This window comes from Triplophysa dalaica, chromosome 11 (assembly GCF_015846415.1).
Source record: "Triplophysa dalaica isolate WHDGS20190420 chromosome 11, ASM1584641v1, whole genome shotgun sequence".
NCBI classification, from domain to species: Eukaryota; Metazoa; Chordata; class Actinopteri; order Cypriniformes; family Nemacheilidae; genus Triplophysa; species Triplophysa dalaica.
In genome coordinates, this window is record NC_079552.1 from 2,607,705 (window position 1) to 2,635,209 (window position 27,505).

The 27,505-nt window shown below is 39.4% G+C and overlaps 1 protein-coding gene across 2 annotated transcripts in view; it reads left to right on the plus strand.

Moving 5' to 3' along the window:
* runx3 (RUNX family transcription factor 3) overlaps window positions 1-27,505 on the plus strand; it is a 49,421-nt gene extending 21,916 nt beyond the window's left edge. For both annotated transcript variants that reach the window (XM_056760927.1, XM_056760928.1), the window contains 5 exons: window positions 565-721; window positions 2,078-2,182; window positions 13,081-13,233; window positions 19,960-20,031; window positions 24,263-27,505. In XM_056760927.1, coding sequence (XP_056616905.1) covers window positions 565-721; window positions 2,078-2,182; window positions 13,081-13,233; window positions 19,960-20,031; window positions 24,263-24,780 — 1,005 coding nt within the window. In that variant the 3' untranslated portion in view covers window positions 24,781-27,505. The remainder of the gene's footprint in view (window positions 1-564; window positions 722-2,077; window positions 2,183-13,080; window positions 13,234-19,959; window positions 20,032-24,262) is intronic.

The following is a 27,505-nucleotide window of genomic DNA, read 5'->3' on the forward strand; positions in this document are numbered from 1 at the left end:
TCATAATTTCATAACGCAATAGGCCACGTATTATCATAACACAATTTGCCTTTGTGTACACATTTGTTTTCATAATTTCATAATGCAATAGGCTACGTATTTTCATAACCCAATAAAGTCATATTGTAAAAATTAAATAATTAATCACGACTAGACACAGCATAATTTTTAGATATATAAGACAGTCTAGTGTAATAATAGCCTATACTTTCAGTCACAATATTGTGATATTAAAACAACAAAAATATACTTATTAATAACATTAATAATATTTTATAGGTTGTTATTATTTCTTTAACGGTTGATCTATATAAATCACACCCGTGCAATTTGAGGCAACCTATTTGAAAATAAAATTGCTGTTCTAAAGAAAATATGCAATCGCCTATATTATTTAAAATGTTAATATATTATATTAACTTCATGCTTATAGACTACACATGTGCATTTCTTAATTGTAAGAAATGTATTTATGTTAAAGATTGCTCAACTTTAGACTTTAAATCTTGCTGTTCTTGCAATATAATTTGTTAAATTGTTCTGATTCTGTGTACTGTTTGTCAGGTGGTGGCTCTCGGCGATGTTCCTGACGGGACTCTTGTCACGGTGATGGCGGGGAATGATGAGAATTATTCCGCGGAACTGAGAAACGCGTCTGCAGTGATGAAGAACCAGGTGGCGCGGTTCAACGACCTGCGATTCGTGGGAAGAAGCGGCAGAGGTGACACATTTATTTGTTTGTCTATTTAGTCACGATCAAACACATGCATATGGGAGAAATCATTATATGTGGACGAATATAAAAACTGATATTTAATATCTTTAAACTCGTACTGAACTGTGCTAAACTGCCATGCATTCAAACAAACATTTTTGCACGCATGAAAAATAATGCGTCCCCGCAGCAGGATTTTTATTTATGTTCAGAGTTGGAAAAAAAACGTCTTGTTTATACACCTAAAAACAGCGTACCTCTTACATAGCTCACATTCCTTCACCAGCGTTTCCGTCGTTTTCCTTCTGGCCTTGCTTCACATTTTTCCTGTAAATGTTACACTTTAAGTAGTTGCAGACGGATGAGTGGAAAGCGCCGCAGTGTGCGAATTAAAAGTACCTTTCATTTCTGCAGTCAATTACCCCACCCTCATAGCCCTCATACAAACCACGGCTCTCTCCTCCTCAAAGACAGATCACACACATACAGAGACACACTGGAGTCCAAAAACAATCTGGAACACATTGTCTGACTAATCCACATCATAAACGCATTTCAAAGCGCATCAAAGTAGTGTTGTCTCTCTCCAGAGATTTCTCTCATGCATGATCTCTCTGGATGGGGCTGTGCATGAACAGTTCATTCATGAGCCACTGAAGTTTCAACATCAACCTGAAAAGTCGCATCTTTCTTTTCCAACTGAGTAATAGTTTCAGTCTGAATGCAGAGAATTCATCATCTCGACTTAATGCTGAAATATCGACGGCTCTGTCATTAAACCTCAAATGCTTTTCCGTTCTCTTGGTTTCTCTGGTTCTTGCTGCTTAACAGGCTCTTATGCACCATACCTGCAGCGAGGTCCAAAAGTCTGAGAACACAATGTAAATTCAATTCGAGGTTTATCATTTCACATTATTAGGAAGCTAGGAAATCTGACCTTCTCATATATATAAAATTTAACACGATCAATTTCACAATTTTTGCTTTTATCATTTATTAAAAAACTCAGGCCTGTAAACCACATCTCTCACAGCATTCAAAAAAACACTCAATATCCATCTCTTCTGTGAATACTTGAAATAAATAAATAATAAATAAAAAAATTGTGGTCTAGCTTTTGTTGAAACTAGTAAGTCGCTGAACTCTCTGTGAATGGCTTTGAACAAAGGCGTCTGCTAAATGATTAATTGTGAATGTAAATAAATATTTAAATTAGCCTTTTTATTTGAATTTTTTTGCCAGATTTTCACTGTGGCCCCAGACTTCTACACCCCACTGTACCTTTTCATATAATAGCAAAGCAAGCATGACTACATACAATTACTCTAATTTTATTTTACTCATTTTCTTTTCGTCCCCCAGGTAAGAGCTTCACTCTGACCATCACTGTGTTCACTGGACCACCCCAGGTCGCCACATACCACCGCGCTATTAAAGTCACCGTGGACGGACCTCGAGAGCCAAGACGTGAGTACCCAAAAATCCATTGTATAACTATCAGAGAGAGTGTCGACAGAGGTGTATGACATAGTCGAGGTCTAGACTAATAGTTTTATCGTCTGCGGCTTGTGTTTGGTAACCACTTAGTTATACACAATGCTTTGTGTCATATATGATTACCACATACGGTTTACTACAGGTGCAGCGTAAACTGTTGTTAAACTAATTCAAATAAGTCTTCTATTGTTAAATATTTCACGAATCAGACTGATACGCTGGCCACACTTTTAGTTTCTGCAGCCAACCATAAATTTGAATGATTTCTCATCGATCCAATTTATATAAATAAAACGCACAATGCAAGAAATGTTGTTTGACGGTGAGGGGAGTGATCTAAAGAGATAAAACACAATGAGATGGCCTCTCCTGTGTGTTTGCTTTATACCGTGTTCTTTACTATTGTAAAACCGAGCTGATCCGTCTTTAGAGTGTGTGCCAAGTATAACAGATTAGATAATCTGTTGGATTTGGAGTTCATCTTTAAGTGTTGAGTTTTGTACACTATACTGCTAAAGTTCAAGTATGAATTCCGTAGCTCTATCAGTGCAGGTTTTGACATTCTGTGTGCCGTATTGAAACAGGGGCGATGAGTATCCAAACTATTTTGAGAACACTGGCTGAAGTGTGAGTCATCGGCGGATGATACCAGGGACTAGAGCCACCGTGTTTGTGCATTCTTTCTCAAAGCATACAGTGTATTTCGATGCCTAAGTGTTAGTTTCGATATCTGCGTTTATTGTAAGCTTATAGCATATGCGTGCACACCTGCACCGAAGCGTGTGTTAATATTAAACAGCGAACAGTTCTCTGTCGAGATGGTTTCCAACCTCAGATGTCAGCTGCGGTGTGTTATTAAGCCGTTTCGGGAGGTAGAGAGAGAGTGTGCGTCCCTGAGCCACAAACAGAGGGTTCAATGAAAGCGGCACTCTCTCCGGCCAGCGGGGTCAGCAGTGCCTGACCGCATTAGAGCCCGCTGAATTAACATAGCACTGAGGGGTACAGATCTATATCGCTAATGCAGCCCTCAACCACAGCCTAGAGACTAAAGAAAGAAAGAGAGAGAGAAGGAATACGTTCTAGAGCTAGGCGGCCCCAAAAAAGACACGTAAGCAATTCTTTATAATGTCTGAATCTCACTGCATTAGCCAACAATAGCAAAGCAAGTTGCAAGTAGAAAAAGCAAAAACGAAAAAGGAATATGTGCATCTGTCAGCTTAAAGGTACAGTTCGCCCCAAAATGAAAATTCTGTCATTTACTCACCCTCAGGTTGTTCTAAAGTAAACCTGTAAAAAAATTGTTCTGCTGAACACAAAGTTATATATTTGGAAGATCTCATTCCCTATTTACTGGCGTAGTAGTGTCAATGGGGGATGAGATCTCTGTGGTTACTGACATTCTTCCAAATATCTTCCTTTAGTAAACTATGAAAGAATTCAGTTTTTTGGGTTAACTATCCGTTTAAGTACATACATCTGATCTGAGCGAGAGATTAAACTTAAACCTTGAATGGAGTGCATTTATTTCCAATGAAGCACACTAAAAACACAGTGTTCAAGGGTGTTAGGGTAAAAAAGGCAAAATGATAGAATGTTTTAAATGAGGATTTAAATGAACACTGGTGGAACAGGAATGGGATCTGTTTGGTTACTGACATTCTTCCAAATATCTGAATTGATGACATCCTTTTCATTTTTGGTTGAACTATCCGAGTAATGTTCGTCATGTTAGCTGTCTGATGTTCGGTGTGTAATGACTCTTAAGTGTTGTTTCCTGTGTGTAGTGTCACATAGCCGTTCTGCGGCTGACATGTACTCAATGTTCACCTAACTATCACTAATGAACATGTGCCTTGAGATGCACTTTCGTGTGATGCGTGAATGCATGTAAGCGGTAACAGATTAGGCGTGGTCACATAGGCTTTGACCATGTGAAATTACTTCAGACCCTATGACAAACATGGGCCCCGATTCAGCGCTACACTACATCCCTTCTGCTTAAAAAACGAACAAAAAATAGAATACACATAAAATGTTGAAATGTTTGATGTACTCAACTTGCCAACAACACCACAAGTTTTGAAGTTAAAATGTTCCCACTGACATTCAGACCTTCTATCACGCTCACCTATTCACATAAACTTATGCGGCACAAATTCACATTGCTCCTTAACGCTGAATATACTCTGTTATATTTATTTGCTGTCTGCGTTTATTTGCACAATCTGGTGTGTGTGTGTGTGTCCTGCTTTTGTCAGATACTGTATGTTGTGTTGATGGCATATTTCACAGGTAAAAACCGCACCCTCCTCTCCCCCCAGGCACGGGCTGTCTTAGGTTATGTGTGCGTGTGTGTACATGCATCTGTATGTGTGTGTGTGTGTGTGCATGAGTGTGTGTTATTGTGCGGGCGTGCAAGCGATACTTTGATAGTGCTGCCAATAGAATAATACCTTATTAATGTTTACCTACGGAGTTGATAAACCTGATGGACGGGACAGACCCCACACACGATATGTAGAAATAAACAGCACAGGTCTCTCGCAATAATGAACGTGACGTTGGGAAAAGCCTCATGGTGATAAAAGTGTTAAGATAGGGACACAAGGGATACACTCACAGAAATAATGGTGAGATCCTTAGAAGAACCTTTAGGTACCTAAAAAGTTAGAAAGAACGGTTCTTTGTGGAATCAAAAACGGTTCTTCACAGCAATGCCATCGAAGAACCACTTATTGGTTCCACAAAGAACCGTTCAGTCAAACAACCATCTCTTTCTACCTTTCAATAACCTTTTTCGTCACAAAGCAACAGAAAGGTTTTTTAGATGTTAAAGGTTCTTTATGGAACCAAAAGGTTCTTCAATGGCATCGAAGAACCTTTTGAAGCACCCATTTTTGAGAGTGTAGATAAGCTTAACTTAAACCTTGAATGTAGTGCATTTATTTCCAATGAAGCACGCTTAAAAACACAGTGTTCAAGGGTGTTCGGGTAAAGAAGGCACAACCATTGTTTGAGGATTTGAGGATTTACATATACACTTTAAACCTTAGTGGAATATGTCTATAGTTAATATGTGAAGGACTTTACCCGTGGTTACTTTGCCGGAAAAGATGCCCATATGCCAGACATGCCCAATATGGCTTCTTAAAACTGCTGGTCCAGTAACATTAGATGCCAGGGGGCAGTATAATGCCTCTGTGCCAAATACAGTTTTCAAAACAAGCAACTGAAAACACAAAGCACAAAGCACAATACATACTACGCCATACACAATAAATCAAATTAAATTAATTTGTACATCCACTACAAACAGCGTTGCCATGAACGAGAATGTCTGGCGTCATTTGTTTGCTAATGCCACTCAGTGTGATATTTTGTTAAGAAGAGTCGGCGTGAGATGAAGTTGCAGGGATTTAGGGAGAGACGAGACATCATTCACCTGATGACGGAACCGACCCCACACATACACAGAACTACAACATTGTTTTCGTCCATATTTGCATTTTTGCACACAGTTCGTGGAGGGTATGTAAATCGGTGAACAATATCATTTGCCGTGTTATTTTTCCAAAGATATCACTCCGTGTTTTCTGTAAATAAAGGAGTGTATGCCGTGCATGCATTCGAGTTTGTGTGTATAGAACACCTGCCAGGTGTGCCATCCTGTAAATAATGCACGCTGCACCAATGGATATGAATACTATATACTATAACATACAATTTAAAGAAAATGTCGGTCAATGCTAATGTAAATAATTGGTGGGGGGAAGAATGATTGCAGGGAAGGGATCCGTTTAGAAATAAATTTATTGCACTATGAAAATAGGTAACTCGTAGCTTCCTGAAATGGATTGTTATGATATCCTTACATCATATCTTCACTCACATTTACACGTAAATACGGCCAAAAGGAGGAGATATTATTATTATTATTATTATTAATAATTTAGAAATATTTTACTGGGGTCTGAGGACCAGGAGACTTAAGCAAAGGTCTTTACTTGCTCTCTACTTAATCCCTTTGCTGTCTAGGAAAAACATCTGAAATATTAAAGAGATGTAATTTGTTGTTATTCTTGGCTATGAGTGACTCACAAGTGTGTGCGTCCGTGTATGTTTTGCACAATTTAAATGGTGGTATTATCACACTAATGATGTTACCAGTGGCTCATAAGAAGCTTTCTTCAAAGAAACGCCACTGAACATCGCTGACAGCGAACGGTCACCATGGCAGTTTTCGTCACCGCTGACGCTACATATGAATGGAGCATATATTAAACGTCAAATGAATGGAATGGGTTTAAGAAATATGAACAGACGATTCATAAGAGTGAAATCAAAGTCATGCATGGAGTGCAAATTTAGATCTCCGCATTGCTTCTCTAACCTAGAACAACAGAGACCAGAGTTAAAAAAATGTAAACACCGACATTATCCTTTCATTTAAACTTTACCTCCCGGCCATCGTGCTACACTTTCTTTGAGGGATTAACTCAACAAAAGCCCATAAGAGAGACGCAGGGTGTCTACACAACTCCAGGACGGTTCCAGACACACAATCACAAAGAGTTCCAGGCTTTTTTCCGTTTGCGGGAGACGACAGGCCCACCTTGTGTTTGAGAAGCGCTCACCCATTAGCAGCTTTAAAGACTAATTTAATAAAGCCACACAATAAAACGCACCTCACGGTCTACGATAAAAGTGCGACAGACACAGAGAAAAGAGAATAGAGAGAGAGAACAGAGGGAGGAGTGTTACGGGAATATTATAGTGAATCATCTGTTTGTTTTTCTACCATTTTCAACAGCGGGGAAAATTCTGCAAATAGCCTAATTGAAAACGCGAGACGTGCCCGGGCTTCCAGTAATACACAGAGAGAGAGAGAGAGGCAGAGGAAGAGAGAGAGAGAGGAGGAGAGAAAGGGAGAGAGAGAGGAGGGGAGAGGGAGAGAGAGAGAGAGCAGGAGAGGGAGAGGAGAGAGAGAGAGAGAGAGAGGGAGAGGGAGAGGGAGAGGGAGAGGGAGAGGAGAGGAGAGGGAGAGAGAGAGAGAGAGAGACAGGAGAGAGGAGGAGAGAGAGAGAGAGGAGGAGAGAGAGAGGGAGAGGGAGAGGGAGAGAGGAGGAGAGAGAGAGAGAGAGAGAGAGAGGGAGAGGGAGAGAAAGAGTGAGTGAGCGAGAGAGAGAGGGAGAGGGAGAGAGGAGGAGATAGAGAGAGAGAGAGAGAGAGAGAGAGAGGGAGAGAGAGGAGGAGGAGAGAGAGAGAGAGAGAGAGAGAGAGAGAGAGAGAGGGAGAGAGAGGAGGAGGAGAGAGAGAGAGAGAGAGAGAGAGAGAGAGAGAGAGAGGGAGAGAGAGGAGGAGGAGAGAGAGAGAGGGAGAGGGAGAGGCAGAGGCAGAGAGAATTTTTCTCTATCAGTGTTTTGGATTTTTTAAAGGGGTCGTAGTGTAATAAAATAATTCTTGATCTTGAGTCACTGTAATATTACACATACAGAATTTAAAAACATTATTAAAAACTGAGACACTAAAATAACTAGTTTAATAACATTCAGTAAATATTCACATCATACAAATTTTTTTTTATTAAATGTACTCTTTTTTTTTAAACACAAAACCAAAACACTGAAAACAAACTTCACCATCCGCCTTTGTGTATGTCAGAATCTATATTTCACAAATAAATTGTCCCCAGAAGTGCACTAAACACTCTGACATAACCTCCTTTCAACCTCTTCATTTAGACAGCCCAGTAAACATGTATGTGCGTGCGGCATAAAGTAAAAACCTTTTACACAGATATGTATCTGTTCTCACACTCCTGCAAGCTGCAGTTGTGTCAGATCCTGTCACACACATACGTTCTCACACATAGGCGGCCGCGCAGTAAAGCCAAGGGTCTTTTCCCTCCATTTGACACCTTGCGCTGTTCTCATCATTTCAATAACATCCTCTCTTATTTCCACTCCATCATCCAGAATTATCTCAAACAAACCTTCCGACAAACCTTCGACCTTTAGATCAAAATGAAACTCATGGAGTTTAGCTACATTTGAGTTTCAATAGCCGGCAAAGTATTCAGGAAGAGATATTGTTGATGCACATTTGAGTTTAAAGATGCGTCCCGCTTACGGTGCATACAATTTGAGTCGCAACTAGGTCAACCAAAACCAGCCAAACCACGCACAATGCAGGTGCATGCACACATACAATAGCGACGATAGCTATACTATAAGTCAGATGTTTGGACACACCTAATTGCTTTTATTATTAGTGTTTTACAATTCAAGAATGAAAGTAAAGTCATGAAAAGGACACAAATATGGGGAAGTGCGTGGTGACAAAAAATAGCTTGGCACAATCTGGGCATTCTTTAAATCATCTTTATGGTGCATCGTATCTGTTTTTAAGAAGTTCCCCTTCTTTGCTTGTTGGCTTCTTGTTCTTCACTACATTACAACACAAATTATGAATTCAAAATAAATAACGCAGTTTGAATTTAAAGTTTAAGCAGAAAATATTCAATTGATTGGTGTTCAAAAATGACTCCACGCTTTAACCCTTGGGTTATTTTAAGTTGATGTGAAACATTCAGCGAGGTGTGTCCAAACCTTTGACTGTTAGTGTATATCCTAACGCACACGCTAAAAACGCATGCATACACTCACACATATCTCAAGTAACAAAAGCCACAAACACACATGTGCGCCGTTACACCCTTTCTTCTTTTCCTGCTTTTTTACTCAAGGCCCGAACAGAAACAGCAAAAAGATGTTAACAACAGAGACACAGATGACAGCGGTGGCAGACAAGCCACGGCCTCTTGTATTGTCTCACTGATATGGGCTTTTCACCTCACCTGCTCCAACTTGCCCTGGAGACAAACAAAAAGAATGCAAAAGGTGAATCGAGGATCAAACAGAAGAGAATATTTATTTGCCATCGCATGACCAGGGGAATTTTTGTAACCACACATGCAGTCATAGACTGGTGCGGTGAAGGTATGACAACGACGACGCCGTAGGAAGAACCCCGAGTGTGTTGATCAATGACACAATAGCCGATACTTCATTTTGCTTTCAGCACGAATACTACGGTGGTCTTAAAAACTTCTTACCTTGGTTTAATGTAAGTCTGCAGATTTGCGCTCCATCAATACATCAAATGCAAAAAACAAATGCAAATACAAAAAAGGGCCTGATCAACAATGGATGGTTTCAAACGGCAACAACAAAAACATATGTTATGCGGCCCAAGCTCAACTTGCGGTAGACTTTCCTTAAAGATTCAATATTACTTTTAAAATTACTTTTAATCTGAATATAAATTAAATATACAGTAAAATTTCCGACCAAAAGTTAACTTCAGGCCAGGTGCGAGCGTCAGATGAAACGGTTTAAAAAAGCTTTCTTCATGCAGAGATCGAACCAACAACCTTTCCGTTCTCAGCTTTGTGAGCCTTACAGACCGCTATGAATAACACAAACCATCTTCTAAATACAAAGTTCACTATCAGGTACGGCTAAAGGTTCACTCTGAATGCTGAATATATTATATGCTGAATATTGGGGAAAAATTTCAAAAACAGGGTGTCAAGTTCAGGGGTGAATAGAAGCTCTGTTCAGCATTTTCGTTTACACTCGCCTCAGTCTCACTTCCTGTCTTGGGCTGATGGGATTGGACGCGCCCTGGACTGACTTCTGACATCACACAGAGAACAGATGGAGAAAAAGAGAGACAGATAAGACAGAGAAACTGCGGGATGGTTACAGCAAGAGGAAGCCAGGTGTGGTGATCTTAGCAGATGTAGAAGCGTTCGTTACTACGGAAGCAAACTTTCATCTGAGGCCTCACTTCCACACCTGAACAACCACCTACTCGCACACACATACACACAAAAACACCCAAATCCACCAACTGTCATCTGCACCAGTTGCAGGATGAACTAGAATGGTACTCGTTTTCAGGCCTGAACTGGTTCTCAACTGGGAACCTTTTATTCATTATTAAACACACGATCAACACTGCAAAATCACAGCGGTTCAATCAGTCGAGAAATATTCCTGTATCTCTCAGCAGTCGCACACAGAGGTCCTTCTGAAATTAAAGCACGTTTCACCTCCGCGTCTGAACCAGCAGATCAACTCCACAATGTTATCAAGTGCCTATGAGTCCCATTTATAGACACCCGTACAAATATTTACAGTGTGTCCGCCGTGACACGTCTGGTCCTCCACGGCGACTGTCGGGTTTCAGCCCTGCTCAAACACACACACGCAGGAGCTAAAAGAGCTTGTGTTCGGTCTGTCCAAACGGGAACATATGTTTCTTTCTTTGCTGGTCTGAGAAAGAGAGAATGAGGCGAAAGGAAGGAAGCAGGGCGTATCAGTCAGTTGATCTGCAGTGTGAGCATATGAGAGTGTGAAGTGAGCAGTGTGGGCCTCAGAAAGTCTGGACTTTGTGTACGGTCCTGTCTTTACACATGCATGATACGCACTGTCCACCGCATGTGTTTTGGCCGTCCAGACCACGGTGTGTATATGTGTGCGTATAAGAGAGAAGATCCACTGTAATTAGTGTGTCTGTGTGTGTCCTGTGGTTATGATATCATTCTCACAAAACGTCAACATTCCTGTCTAAGTGCCCCTTACCTATGAAATATTCATCCATCCGTAATAATTCAGACAGCGTGACTGTACGTGGGGTTTGACCCCACAACCGTCCACATGCACGAGAGGCAACGCTACAAAAGATTCAAATTGTATCATTTTAAAACGGTAAATATTATTAAGAGTGCGCTAACGTTAAGGGCTACAAGTTAGATTACGGTCCGTCTTCCTTTTGTCAAAATGAGAATTGCACACTCTGTAGTTAGTATACTTAAACATAGTCATTACAGGAGATAAATGATCAGACCGAGAAACCAGCACCACTTAAAGTGAAAACAGTGAAACATTAAAACCACCAAACATATGGACTCGATTGTGCAGATTAAAGGGATAGTTCACCCAAAAATGAAAATGTTGTCATCATTTACTCGCCTCCGAGTTGTTCCACATCTTTATAAATGGGTCAAAGACGTTAAGATGTCCCCATTAAAAGAAATGTACAAAAGCACAATACATCTAAGCGAAATGTCTACTTGGTTTCAAATAAGTTTTAGGAGAATCACATGTGAAAATTTGGTTGAAATAATGTTACATTGTCATATAGTGTAACACAATATTTACGTATAAATACAAACAACATGCTTGTTCTGACTTGTAAATATTAAAATCAATAACAGAATAAGGGAGCATATTACATTTTATTGTGCTTTAAATGAGTAACAAATTCTTATTGACAAATGTGCAAAATCTAGGATAGCTGCAAATTTTACAACTAGTTAGCATTTGGGGTGAAAGTAATTCATCTTTTAATATGTCATGAAGGGATTTTTGTTGTAAATATCCCACATTTTAGCGTCTTCTGTAAATCAGGGGAAAAAATGACGATATTACAAAAATGCTATTAAATGAAACAGTTTTTTAAACAATAATAATTTAAAGCAGTATTACACAATGTTTTTATGCTTAAAACCTTTTTACGTCATTGACCGATTTCTTTGTTCTAATAAACACAGAGAAAGATATTTGGAAGAATGCTTATAACCAAACAGTTCTTGGCCACCATTGATCACCATTTTAGGAAACCATAATTTTTTATTTGTTCTGTTGAATGTAAATGAAGATATTTGGAAAATGTACGACAGCAAACAGTTCTGGGACACCTTTGAATCCTATTGTATTTTTTCTCTACGGTGGTAGTCAATGGGTTCCAAGAACTGTTTGGTTACAAGCATTCCTCCAAATATCTTCCGCTTCGTTCAACCAAACAAAGAAATGTATTCAGATTTGGAACAACTCGAGAGTGAGTAATTCATGACAATTTTTTGGGGGGGGGAACTTTAAGCTATCAAGGCTATTAAGTGCAAATGGAAAATACCAGAAAAACCATAAAAAACACAGAGACCAAAGTCACTTCTCAGATATGTTTCATTTCATCAACTTCTCAAATGGTTCACAAAATAACTTAGGTGGAGAATCAGAAGCACACACAAACATGCGACACAAACAGAAGACGTTTAATCAAAATTCCATATTAACCTCCATTTAATTATTGCCGTTTAGGAGAAATAACAATAATGAGACGTTAATGAGAATCATTTGCGCGTCTCTCCCCCTATGGGAACGCATGCTGGCTTCATAAACAAACTATAAAAAAGACAATTTACCATTTCAATCACATGACATAGAGAGAGACACGGTGGCATCAAATGGAGGGAGCAATAAACTAATAGAAATATTACCCCGGGGGTAACAAAAAAAATGCAGAGTGATGTATTGCCCTCGGGTGAACAAGAGGCCAAGAACACACAAAATCCATATCACAGCGTCTGCTATCCTTTCTATATCTGAATGAAATATTCAAATCCAGCCATTACTCCACATTAAAAACCACAAAATGTTCACATGTTCCTCACACACATCACTGATAGTCACATTAAACTCATCCATTAGAGGCCACACATGCGATGGGGTGTGTGTCTATAATGGCTACTGAAGTGGGATGGCAACGCATTGTCTGTGATAACCCCCCCCACACACACACTCTCAAAGGGTTTTGTTGCCGGTTTCCCTCTGTGGATCATCAAACGCTGCGTGACTCACGTCTGACGCAAACTAACAAGTACGCAACCCTGTCTGAAAGGCCAAAGCCAGCTACCTAACCAGACGATATTTTAAGCCAGACATTAGGCTACCCGCTAAGACATCTAATTTTATCCCAATGATTTCGACAAACTCCGAACTCATCTTTCTCTCGCTCCGCAGGTCATCGCATGAAGCCAGACGACCCCCACAAGCAGTATTCAGAACGTCTTGGGGACATGGAACGCTACCAACGGATGAGAATGAACCCTGGCAATGGGACCGCCCGCCCGCACCAAACACATTACAGCCCCACCGGCACCTCACAGATACCAGGTGTGTGTGTATTTGGATCAGTCAGACGCGATGACACATCACACCTTACAGTCTGGAATCTAGCAAGCCCTCTCTATTTCAGTTCCCACGTCTGTGTGTGTGACAGTGGGCAGAGATGCATTCTGAGACATGTGCACAGACCTTAATGTGATGTCTGATAGAAAAACAACAATACATGGGTTTGTTTCACTACACTAGTGAGGACGTTCAAATGGTAGAGCACACTGCTAGCAACAAAGGTCATGGTTTCGATTCCCAGAAGACACACGATTTTATGTACAACAAATAGGCTTTTCAAGTCATTTGGACTTATTATTTTAAATTTTGTAGTACGTAGAGTTCCTGTAACTTATCAGATTAGTCAAACAATTCCAACTTATTGCTTAGTTGAAGTAACTAGAGATGCACGATAAGTTATCGACCATATCGGTATCGGACGATAAATGGTCGGTTTCAGTGTTATCGGTATCGGCCGATAATACAATTTTGATGATGAATCATTTTCTCTGGTTAAACCACTTCAGTGGTACGCTGCTCACAGTTTAAATCAAATACAGTGCTGTCTTTCTGTCATGATCATCCCACTGTTATAAGCAAAACATTTTTAATGTGGGTACAGTGTGTAGATATTTATAAACGTGTAAATTATAGGAACAGATGCTACATTTTTTAAGCCGATTGGTGTCTGAATGCTTTCCGTCTTGACACTAGTTAGACATGTGGCTATTCAAGAACACTTTTCTGGGCTGCACTGGAAGAACATCAATAATTAGTTTGTTAAATAAACATACCAGAAAAGTTTAATAGTTAAAGAATCTTTAACTAGTGTAAAGTAGGCTTGGTACACGATTTTCAGGGAAAAAAGAGAACAAATGGTAACCTACTTTTTCTTTTGTTCGGTCTCAGAAAATTTGATATTAATATTTAGATACTATATATCGGCCAATATATCGATTATCGGCCCCCAGTGTTAATGAATTATCGGTTATCACCCAAAACTTACTTATCGGTGTATCCCTAGAAGTAACGTTAATGCATTTAAAAAAATAGCTAAACATTTAAAATAACATTAAATCACTTCTGTTGCCAACTTAATAGTGTAAGAATGCATAACTTCAATGCTCTGTTTGTCACTTTGGATAAAACCGTTTTCCATATTCATATTCGTAAATGTAAACTTCAATGATTTTCATTGCAGCCTAATGCAATTTTCTATCCTCACACAAACCTGCTGACATCACTAGAACAGTTAAGCGTGATTTGACAAATTTATGAGACTTTTGCTAGTTATTAAGAGCCAGCTCAATCCCTTCACAGGCCAGTTTTTCAGATGTCTCACAATTTTGTGAGGACTTTTACAAAAAATGTGGTCCTCACAAGTGTTGCCAAACCTGTACACGCTGGTAGTTGTTTATCTTTCCATTTGCTTTTCGTGTCGCTCAAACAGACACACACCCCGGCAGATTTCACACCCCGCCCACCGGTTCTCATACACCATCATGTGTGCGTCTTTTGCAAAAACATATCACCCTTGCTTTCAATTTCCTTTGTTTTGGGCAGCCCCAACCACAGCGGAATCTCATTGGTCCCTTTCTACATAATCCATTCTACGTATCAACATCAGATTTAGTTTAAACGTTTCACAAAACGCTGTGATTTACCGTACATCCTCCAAACGTGAAGCACCGAGTCAACCAAACTCACCCATGCATCGCACATGATTTGCAACGTATATGACATCAGAAGTGTACGTTTTTGTGTTTGAGCGAGTGAGGTATGTGGATGGTATCCATATCTGCAGGTGGATTAGGAGAAGAATTATCTCTTCATAGAGCCGTCACACACACCTGAAGCAGACAAAACACATTAGGGCGGCTTTAGATGTCGGAGACTTTGTGTCTGCTGTAGGCTTGTATGTGTGAGTGTAGTTTCTACAGGTTCCACTATAACCGTGAGGGCCACATTTTTTTTTGCATATAATGAAGCACGTCAAAAAGCATCGTGTGAAGACATCTGAAGGGTTTTATGAGAGGTGTTTATGAGAGGTGTGTGTGATGGATCCAAAACGTACCGTTATGTCTAATTCGAACATTATCACTCACCCCAGGGCGCTGACTCGCTCTCTCTTATGTAGGCCCAGCTTCATAATATAAATCTGTATGCACACACACATTCTGTCAGACAGCTATGTGTTGCAGACCGACATGTGTAATATAGACATGTTAAATCAGTGATTTATCACGGTATAATTAGATAGTCCATCACACCACTTGAGTGATGCAAAGTGTGTCTCCGTTGCATCATTCTGGAGTTTAGCAGATTCTAGCGGACTGTAAACAAATATTATATTACAAAATTCTCAAGCCGACTACATACTTGATTCAACACATTTGTCAAAACACACGGTGCTGTCCCACAAACACACGCACCATTGTTGTGTTCGAGGACCGGGGAGACGAAATAAACTTGAGAATTCGCAAACAAGTAGCGGCACGCTTCAAATGGCCCGCGAGAAATGAACAAACGAAACTGAGTAAACTGATTTAAGAGAATCAAAGTATACACAAAGAGATATGGATCTTTGTGTGGTGCGCACTCGTGCGATCATGCATATCAACACACTGTTTAACAGATACAAACGCTTATACTGTGTCGGTTCATCTTCAACAAACTTTGTTTGTGTATAATAAAGAGTGTGTAGGAGGGATTTTAACTAAGTTATTTGCTGCATTACAGTAACGAACGTGCATGTGTGCGTTTCGATCAAGACCTTCTCATATCTGAGATCATTTCACAGGATGAGGGTGTGTGTGAGGTGGTTGTTTTTTTTTGATGGCCTGTTTTGCAGCAAAACCCTATTTAACCTATGTGGCCACATGCACGCCTCATACCAAATGCATTCAAACAGGTTCCATTTTGTGATTTTTACAAAAATGAACCTTAATGTTAAAAGCCTTGAGTAAAAAACTCTGTTTACCAACAGAGAAATATAAAGCTGTGAGCCCAAACGTAATGAGAGTAACTTAGATGAGCTTTTCTTATTCCCCGTGAAGTGACTGTGGGCGGTCAGGTTGAGGCTACACGGGTGTTTGCGTGTTTTAAGGACGTGTGGCGAAGGATCTGAGAGGAAGGCCAGACCTCATAGTGGTTGTGTTTATTTTTGATGGTTCTGAGGAAAGTTTCCTACATTTCCACTCAGCGATATACAGTCTCTCTCTCTCTCCTGTACACTCTCCATCCAACACTTTCTCACCATAGACTGAACCTTTCTGTCATCTAATCAAACATTGATTCTTCCATCTGTTGTTTAGTTTCCTGTCAAATGTTTAAACCTGTAATTCATCAAGACCTACTTAACGTGTAGTTTGACTATTTTAAGCTTCGAGAGTTCAAACAAACAAACCAACTGCATTCAAATTGTTTTTTTTGGAGCAGTATTTACATGAAACTAAGACAGCGAGGGTTAAATTAATGCACTTAAAATAAAGTGACGTTTCAAAGCAACAACATAAACAAATGTTACTGTGCATGCACCCTTTTGTGGCCCAAACCTAACTTCCGGTACACTTCGACAAAGGTAAAAAATTAGGTTAGTAGAAGAACCAATGTTTGGTTTTCACAGCTTTTTTCTTATCTAATTAATAATGTTAATACATTTTCTTAAATAAAATAATGGTTGAATAGGTCATAACTTTTAAATTTACAAGTTTAAATTTAGCCAAATCTAAATATTTATTTATAAATACGTCAATAAATATATTACTAAATTGAATACAATTCAACAAATTGCTTATTCAATAAAATTGGTATAAAATAAAATTTTAATATAAATGAATAATGATATAAATAAAATAAAACATAAATAGTTGTATTATTAGCCACTAGCCAGACTGATAAACAAATAATCCGCACTTACGCATATTCACAACAGCAAGCTTATTATAAAGATTTCTTTGCCGAGATTTTGTTTGAAAAGTCAGTTTGCCATCATTTGACTTCAATCCACATAAAGATCCAAGTTCGAAAAATACCCTGCAATTTTAAGTATCAACCAGAGGTGGCAATATTGAGGCAAACGTCATGAATAGTAGCTTTAAACTTAAACAGGTACATTAAAACTAAATACAACTAATCATTATTATACAATATTGATGTAACCTTTAGTTTCGATGTTAAGGACATCACACTGGATATTTCCCACCCACCTTAAAACCACGATCCACATAACAGTACGATCATGTCCAGAATGGCTGTGATTGGGCACATCTTGAAGCACATCTGAGTTCAGTGCGAACAGATGAATTGATGGCCAATGGAAACTTCAACTCAGAATATACACTGAGTCTCTCATGCACAAGCAAAATACGCTCCCGGTTGCCCACATATTGTGCTGTTTATAGCCACACACAAACACACTGTGTCTGCGACACGCTGGTTTAATAGCAGCAGAACTCTGTCTAACTGTTATTGACGTTGTATATCGGCCAATCAAAATATTTGAGTGAGATGTTTATTTTCTTCAGCAGAAGCACCAGCTGTGGCCTCAATAAGAGCATTTATACTGAAGAATTTATCATTGTGTGGCGAAAACCCGAGAGACAGACTGGAAACAGCGTGTTTTTAGTGCTGTTTGCCAGGGCGAGCGTCGCTGTTTCTCATGCTCAGAGCTAGAAGTTTGTTCAGATTTCTAATCCTAAACTTCGCCGTACAACTCCACGTGAGAGCTCAGATGGTGCAGGATTGACATGGAATCTCACTTGTTCTGACGAAAATCAAGATTTTAAATATATAGATTTACATTACAAGATGAAACTGAAGTCACAATATGAGATTTTCAGTACACCATTACTGTGGCCAAGAAGTCTTAATAATGAAAATAATCACAATAACTACGGAAATTCAACGAATAGATGACGTTATCTGTCAACTTTATCTTTCATTTTGGGTTTTCTGGCCAATGAATCACACTAAAAGGGAGGCAGAGAGAGAGAGAGAGAGAGAGAGGCTGTAACCATTGTGGCTCTTATGGCAAAATGTTCAGATGAACCAAACCAACACCTACACCACAAACACGCCCATGTTAAAGCATCAACCAGAATTATTTACACTATCATTATATATTTAATATTAACACAATATCGATAATCATGGTTAATATCACGATTACTGCCAATGGTGTTATTTTGTGACACCCTGAATCCAGAATATCACGGACTAGAAAAACAACCTTGTAACCTCACTAGGAACGACTTAGCGACACCACAGTAAACACTCACAACCCCCTTGCAACTACTTAGCGACACCATGGCGCACAACGGCCAAGCAACATTGCGACGAGTTTTGCATGCACACGCTCCACTGACATATTTCCTGGAAGATGTAAATATCTTGTTGAATATATACACGTCTCGTACATGTGTCTGTGTTGAAATGATTAGCTTGTAACAACTATCTCATTTCAGTATGATAGCAAACAGGAATTATTTGCCTGTCAAATTGGCAGTTCAGCGTAGTGTGACACACACACACAAAGTATATTATTTTAAACTTACGCAACGATTGGAGTATGCGAGCGAGACAGTTGTGTGCTGATGCTAACAGTGTGTGTGCGTTAGCATTACACACTTGAGATAAACATACACATCTGTAACAGACACTTCATGTGAAACACTGATACTTTCTGTCACTGTCAGCGATTTAAGAAAAATGTCAAAGATATCGGCATACACACGCTGACAGGTGTAGTTCATATCTGTCCTTGTGTAATGTTACTCCAGTGTAAGATTTCAACTCGCACGCGTTTGTTTCTTCTTGGCAACTTTGATGAAAATACAAACAGATCTGCCTCTCACACTGAACATGTGCGGACGCATTCATTGTGTGGGAATTACTAAACAAGCACGTACACAAAGGGCTGGGTGATGTCGAATATTTACAATGTGAAACTGAACAGCGTTTAAGGGAAACTTCACCCAAAAATAGCATTCTTCCGTCATCATTTACTCACCTTCGAGTTGTTCCAACACAGAGAAAGATATTTGGAAGAATATTTATTTAATATTTCATATTCATTTTGCCCCCATGGTTTCCCATAGTAGGAAAAATTACTTGATAATTTTTGTTGTTGGGGGCACTTCTGACAACCATTGATTTTTTCCTACTATGGGAGTCAATGGGGGGCAACATCTGTTTGGTTATAAGCATTCTTCCAAATATCTTTCTCTGTGTTCTCTGTGAAATTTATACAGATATAGAACAACTCGAAGGTGAGTAAATGATGACAGAGTTTTCATTTTCGGGTGAAGTTTCCCTTTAAGCAATAGGGTTTCTGATTTATATTTAGCAGCATTAACAGCATTAAATTTACTTCCAAATAGTTTCACTATTCACTTTCAATGAAATTGAAACCAAAACTCTGATAATTTGTAACAAATAAACAATTTCATTAACATGTCTTTGTGAAGCCATTTAACCGTTTGAATAAAAAATAGTTTGGTAAATTTTTATATTTATTACATTCATGTTATATCATAGGTGTATATAAATAAAAACTACTTAAAGTCAATATAGACTATAAACTTGCTCAAACATTTTTATCTGTTAACAAACAATGGCTGTTTCGTTAAAATGATTGTTTCTCTACAAAAAGACAACTTTACATTTTTTGATTTACAAGAAATTAATGATTATTTATTAAATTAACGATCTGTATATTTTTTGGTACAGGATTATGGCCAGATCAGATCGATGCTCCTTCACTGAAAACCTGCAAAGTTGAAGATGAATTACGCTGGTCAGGTAAGAGATTTCATACACGTACACTTACATGCACCAGCCTGACGAATATTTCAACCAAGTCTGTATTTTTAAACCTGTGACAAAAAAATTCAAAGTTGACATTCTGAAAAATAAGATCAAAGAATTTCATGCCTACCATTGCTATACTGTCTTCTGAAAGCATTCAACAGTTGTGCAAGGATTACGAATGCCAAACATCTGCTGCTGTTTTCTATATAGAAGAGGAAATGTCATACAGATTTGAAGTGACACGAGGGCAAATAAATGGTGGCAATTTTCATTTTTGGGTGAAGTATTCCTTTAAAACACCAGATACATCTGGTTCTGGAATCCTTGTAGGTTTGTTTTCTGTTATTGAGATCAAACGTACGATGAAGAATAATTTTATTTGCCATGATTGTTGGTGCCGTTTTGTGTCGTTGCCACTTAAGAATACGAATAAATCCTACTGACACGTAGATCCTCAAAAACCACACACAATGCTGTCCTCACATGACTTCTATAATATGCAGATGTGTGCGTGTGTTGCTGTCATAATGGATGAATCATAATATTCGTGATTCAATAGAAATAAAGTTTTTCATCTTTCCTACAACAATAAAAGCAAAAGACAACGATGTAGAACGATGTAGGATCCAGTCATTTGAAAATCTGAAAACTACAAAAAAATAAAAAATCAGCTTTTGCTTAGACACATGCACGCACACCCCACCTCCTAAAATATCCATAAATGTTCTGTGTGTGTGTGAAACACACGCACCTGTTTTGGCAAGCTTTTCAGGGACACACATAAACTCTCTCGCTCAAAAACATTCACACAAACTTTTGCTGCCATGGACACACAACCACACAGCCCGAGCAGGCACTGTTTTTCTTCCCCACGGCAACGCAGAATTCCTGTCCTTCCTGTTCCCGCAAACCCCAAACATCCAAACCAGCTTAGTCATTTTATTTTCACCGCACACACACCGCTTCTGTCACACCGGTTCAAGTAAGGACTTTCTTTAATTGCACTTTAGAAGATTTATTACTTTTAATAGACTCACAGCGTGTGAGGTGACGCGTTTCATAACCAGGTGACCTTTTCATCATTTCTTTTCTGTTAATATGCACGGAGGATAAACACGCCTCTTCTTTTCCGAGCGCTTAACCCATTTCAGTTTGGTTATTTATGTAATTGAATCACGTGTCTTTAAGGGCACTGACGTTCTCAAAAACAGAAATGTGTCTTGAATTATTCGCTCTTCGAACAAAATGTTGGAAGCACAACTCGCGCGCTGGTCTTTTCAATGGGTTGGAGAAGATACGTGCCGTGGCCAAGCCTCAAAAGAAACATGTGAGAAGGCCCATTTTAGTCTCCATTTGCACTCATCGCCGTCTAGGAGAAGCAAAAACAGAGATTAAAAAGATCTCATTTGTAATTTTTCTCTCCTGTGGGATCAGACAGCCCTGCTGCCGACTTGCGTGTGAGTGCAATGTTGACTCACCACCCTGAGCTACAGCGATCAAAAAGCCCTGCGGCGGTAATTATATCCAACAGTATTATTTCATAAGAAACGCTTCAGAAAGATCAAGAGACTCGCAGCGTATTGATTCGCTTCATTGTCTCGTGGAACAGCAAAAGCTATATAATAGCTCAATAATAATGCAATTGTTTCAACAAATTGATTTTGGAGTCAGTAAGGTCACAATTCCTCACCGGAGGACGTTCCAGATCTCCAGTCTGTGCTGGTGGTGAATGAATGACCTGATTTTTTCTAATACCTTGTGTACAGTAACAGATGTTTGTGAATGGTAACCCGAGCCTGTCTGATGGTGACAGTGTATGTTTAAGATCACAGAAGCGAGTTGGTTTGCATGCGACGTGCCGTGTTGTCTTATGGACTACAGCTCTAACGTAAACACACAAAGTTTACATGTTTGCCTGCGTCTCGGGTTATTCCACCCGTCTGAGCACCATCCCATAAACCTTCGGTAAGCATTGATCAACGTTCAAGCGCTCCTGATGAACAACCTGTGAACATGAATAAATCTCTTTTTCAGGTTATGCTCAGATAAACAGATTTCTTAGAACTAACATGTTCAATAATTAGAAAAGAAACTTCAAAACAGGATTACTAGATTTGAGATCTAGCGTTATTTCCTAGCCGACTCCTTTTGGTGCGTTATCGCAAATAAATTCACACATTTTAAATGTGTCTTAAATGTCCAGATAATTTTTGGGGTCACTGGTTGTAGTGCCGTTAATGGCTTTTATCTGTAGCAAATGTTTGGCTGGTTATTGTGGGTTCCAGTCACCAATTGTGCGTAAAACCACATGGAAGAAGCTCAAAAAATAAATGAATAACTAAAGAGCAGTGAAGCAAACCTGACATTTAAACAGTCGTTTTCACAGCATACACAGACTGCACCGAAACAACGAAATATGGATTCAATTATATAAAGTATCTATTACATATTTTTCTCTTCATTTTCTGTCTCACCCTCACGCTTTCTCTTGTCCTGACCACATCATTTGCCTGGTGCAGGTGTAATCCATCTGTCTTTGCATTGCTATTTTACAGGTGAGGGTCAAAATTTGCATCGTCACCAGGGCCCTGATCCTGCACAATTCCTACGGCTTGCTCTTCTGTTAACAAACAAAATCACTTTCTAAAAGTATTCAAACGAGGCAAACCTCTGTAGGGCACAGGGTTACACGCTTGACTGTGGACTAGTGGATCTCCGCAAACTGAACTGCTCGCTGTGGCGGATTGATATACAAAGGAGGAAAGACATTGTTTTTATGTGCCATTTGCGCCAGAAAAGTTTAACTGTAATTGATTTATTTATAGGTTTCAGCAACGCTTGGATCCTCCCCAAAGTAGCAAACTTTAACCAGCACAGATCCTGAGGCACAACCGAGGTTAATCAAAATGAAATAAAATATCGGCCTGAATATTTTTTAAACTAAACAAAAACTTAAGTGAAAATAAATACTACTAATCTTAAATTGAAATAAATTAGACTCAACATAAACACAGAATGAAAATACAAAAGCAAATTACTATAAATTAGACAAATTAAACATTATTCAAAATGGTTATAAAGCTAAAGATATGATTATAATAACTCTGGGTTCAATATCCAAAACACTGGGGAAAAAATTGTTTTTAAATGACTTTAAGTATTATCCCCCAATTGCTCCTTTTTAATGCTTTGAATTTTAAGCCTTTTTCAGATAACAGGGATGAAAATAAACTATTCTGTAATTTGTCCAAAAATATGTGCATTCTAGAGGAAACAACAGACACTAAAAGCATATTTAAAAAAAAGAAAAAAATTACAATGACCCTTACATTTGATGTTTCTCTGTGTCTCTCTCTTTCCATTTCCTGGCTCTTGTCTCTCGATTTTGACAGTTTTGAACTGGGACTAATGCAGATCATATGTGAGGTAGTTGGAATCAGTAACATTAAAGAGACACATTGTTACTTTAATATGAGACTCTAGATGGAGCCACTGAGCCTGTGAGCGTATGTGTGCCCCCAGTTTAAATGTTACATCTTGTTTGTACTTAAAACATGTGGCGTGTAGTAAATAATCTTGTATGGTGTGTGTGCGTGGCGCATGCAGGCGCTCCTGACTCATCAACAGACGCAAATTCTTCTCTCTAAGAACCCAGTACAGCCCCCAATTCTATAAAAACAGGGAAGGGAACCAGAGAGAGCGAGAGAGAGAGAATGAGAGACAAAACGCAAGATCCCAACCGCAGAAAAAGTCCCCCTCAACACACAAATTGAGTAAATTCAAATAGAACTGTATGTTTTTCTCCTTCTATTCCCGTTTGCAAATTGACCCAGTGCCCCACACAAACGTGGGGAAGACATTTCAACAAGTCGGTGGCACGCACAGCCGGCATTCTCCACCCTCAGGCCCTGGCATGCCAAAGCCTGCTTCACTATCCCAGCAGCCACTGCTCATATGTGGGCAGTAAGCGAAAACATAAAGCCGGCGAGCAGCGTCAACTGGGAAAAACAGGCAGGGGATCAGGGACTGGTTTGTGTACGCAGGTGGACAGATGTTTATCCTTGCACCTGTTCTCATTTCATGCGTTAACCTGCGTCACGATTCTGACGCACAGAACATGAAAACAAAACTGTAGATGTGAGAGCCTGTGTTTATTCCTTTTTTTGTTTTGGATTTTACAGTTTAAATGTTAAAGTGACACAACTTTTTCTCTCTCTTGCAGGTACAGATCTGTTCCAACAGAGACCTTCGTTCCCATCTCTGTCTCCATTGACAGCACCCCGCTTCTCTGATTCACACATGCATTATCCGGGTCCCTTCACCTACTCTGCCAACCCATCCAGCACTGGAATCGGAGGTCTCAGCGTGGCTAGCATGCCCACCTCCAGCCGCTACCACACCTACTTGCCGCCTCCATATCCAGGCAACCAGAACCAGAATTTCCAGACCAACTCCTCGCCGTATCACCTGTACTATGGCACTGGATCCGGCTCCTACCAGTTCTCGATGGTTCCGACCGGCGGCGCGGGATCTGGAGGCGAAAGGTCACCCAACCGCATGCTCACATCCTGCACCGCGGCGAGCGGAGCCGGGGGAACGGCAGGAGGGAACAACAGCCTGATCAACGCCAGCCTCGGTAACCAGAGCGACGGGGTGGACGCCGACGGCAGTCACAGCAATTCACCCACGGCGATGACCGGGTCGACGCGCATAGACGAGTCCGTCTGGAGGCCTTACTGAAAACGGGGAACATTATGGAACGAGATCGAGAATAAAAAGTCTTGCATGTATGATCGTGTTCGTTAAAAAGTCAAACCAAAGAGACAGAGATGTTAAAGACTCAGACAGCTGACCTGTGATCTACTTCTCCTCCGGACGCTTTAAACGGTACAGAAACAGAACGAGGAACCACAGGCAAGCAAAATGTACATAGAAAGAGTAAAAAATGATTAAGAAAAAAATCATAACAAAAAGAAAAAACAAAAACATCCCATAGTAATATATCAGCTACTTTTTCTGTTGATGATAAAACCAAAGAAAACAATCGTAGGTGCTTGTGAAGATAATCTGACGGGGATGTGTCTGTCCCAGTTTGTTTTATCTGAAACAAGCCAATTCATCCAGCCTTAAAGCCAATCTGCCTGAAAGCTGTAATTCCCAGAGTGCTTTGCTCCAAAGACCAAAAGCATTTATCATGCGCACAGTGTGGAAAAGCTCAGAAAAGACACAGGACTTCATGGGCACAGTGTGGAACTTTACATGTGTAAATACAACACATAGTCACTGATGGTAAACAAAGCTGTCAGAAGGTGTCAGGTACTTTCCAAACGGCTGAAATAGTCTTTAAATGGTAGTTTAAAGGGTGAGATGTGCTCCTACAAGAGTATGTCTATGAGCTATGTTATTATGCTTTTTAAATTCAATTGTCGTTAAAAGGAGTCTAGGGTGAATCTTGAGATCTGTCATGTTTAACACCAAAATACAACAAAATGAAAGAAAAGGGTGCCATTGATATATTTATACATCATTGTTACACATCGTGCTGTATTCATTTATGCTGATGATTTTAAAAACGGACAATTTTAAATACAGAATTATCCCTTGAGATCATGACAATCCCCCAAAAAGGAATTTGGAGATAAGTGTGGATAAAGCTACGCAATTCTTCATGGTCCCCAAAACAGGCTTTACTGTCTTTACACAAAGTATAATTTATTTTTGAGTTTTCATGAGATTCACCCTTCAGCTGTGAGTAGTTATTCAGTAGAGCATTTACTTTTCATAATCCAGAGACGGACGGACGTTTCTGTTTTTATTGATTTCTCGCTTCGCGCCAAAATCACGAACAATTAATTTGCCTTTTGAACTTGTGGAGACTAGTCTTTTACTTTTAAATAGTTTTAGAGTCATTATTTTCCTTTCTCGGTGTTGATTGCTTTTAATGACTTGCAGTTTCTTCACACTTACTGTGGTTTGTTTGAACTCACTTTACGGTTTGTGTACTTTTTTATTTATTTGAGCCAACGTGGATACGTTCCTGTCTTTGGTCGTTTCCGGGTCACGAACATTTCGCTTTTTTTACTATTTGCTTCCGGTTTCTTCTTTATGTTTAATATAAAATTGGAATTTGTGCTACTGTAATATATTCCTTCTAAATTATGCAAAACAAATTTTAATGTAATGTCTATGTTTTCCAATGCAGCTTTAATGCACTAAAACATTTATTTAAGTGGATGTCTTTGTAAACCACATAATTGAGATGCGCCGTATAACATTTATACCGGATAGAGTTCCAGATGATATAAGCCCTCAGGTGAACTCAACCCGTACTAGCCAAAGATTCAGACAATCGCCTGTTGTCATTCTCCGTCTCTCAAGTGTGAAAAATATGTTGCTCTAAGCACCTACATTATCTGTCTATTTTTCCTGCCTTGTTCTTGCAATGACTGAAATCGGAGACAATAATTGGGCACGTTTGAAAGGAGATCAGCCTTAAATATTTGAATAACAAAACCATGCACTCACTCGTACAAGGGCGGTAAAGTGGCCATGACACACACACACGCATTCACGTAACAGGTGTAGGTGAATAATTCAGTGCGTAACCGAGAGGTTTTTCCCAAGCTCACACCTGCTGCTGATACCTGAGGGCAAAGAACCCAAAGATAATGAAGGAAACAGATAGAGAGATAAATGATGCGAGAGCGGTATCTGCTTTCACAATCATTGGTCAACCTTAAGGCCTTCTTATCTGTGCAAAAGTGACTGTGTTCAGCTTGATTCACTGCCGCTTTGATGTCTTTGTGGAGGGGGTTATTCTCCTTCCCATTGCGCCGCTCGTTTGATTTTTGCCCAAAAGCCAGTGGCTACAGGAAAGATGGATTTCAAATGTGAGATGGTCGTCCTTATTACATGCAGGAGTTGTTGCTGCAAGGACTTCTGGGTAACACACACCAAGGGTTTTCAGTGATACGGTACGAGAAACCGTTACTGTTTGATGTTCAAATGATACTATAAAGGTGCAGTTTTATTTTTTTTCTATCAGTCTTAATCTGTCTCTATGTAGCGGCTGGCTTGATTTCACAAAAGTTGAAGACAATCTTTTGGGAGGTTTGTTTGTGATTGTTGATTATTTTGAAATGATTGAAATGTGGACCAACACAAGGATACCCAATTTGCTGGCCCAAATGATCATGACCAAATGTAGCGTTTCTATTTATCAACTGTATCAAATGCTGATGTTTATCGTGTGTTGCTAAATGAATCTTTGTAAAGAAGCTACATTGCATAAATTAAGATCACGCCGAAAGATCGATCAAGCACAACACACTTCTGTACAGAACAAATTGTCCTTTTCACTCCATATGTTGTCATTTTGGCTCAACAAATGTTTTTCTTATGTTCCTTCAATGTGTGCTAATGATGTAGTTTTGTATGCATTTTAATTAAAAAATGATCAGGCTTT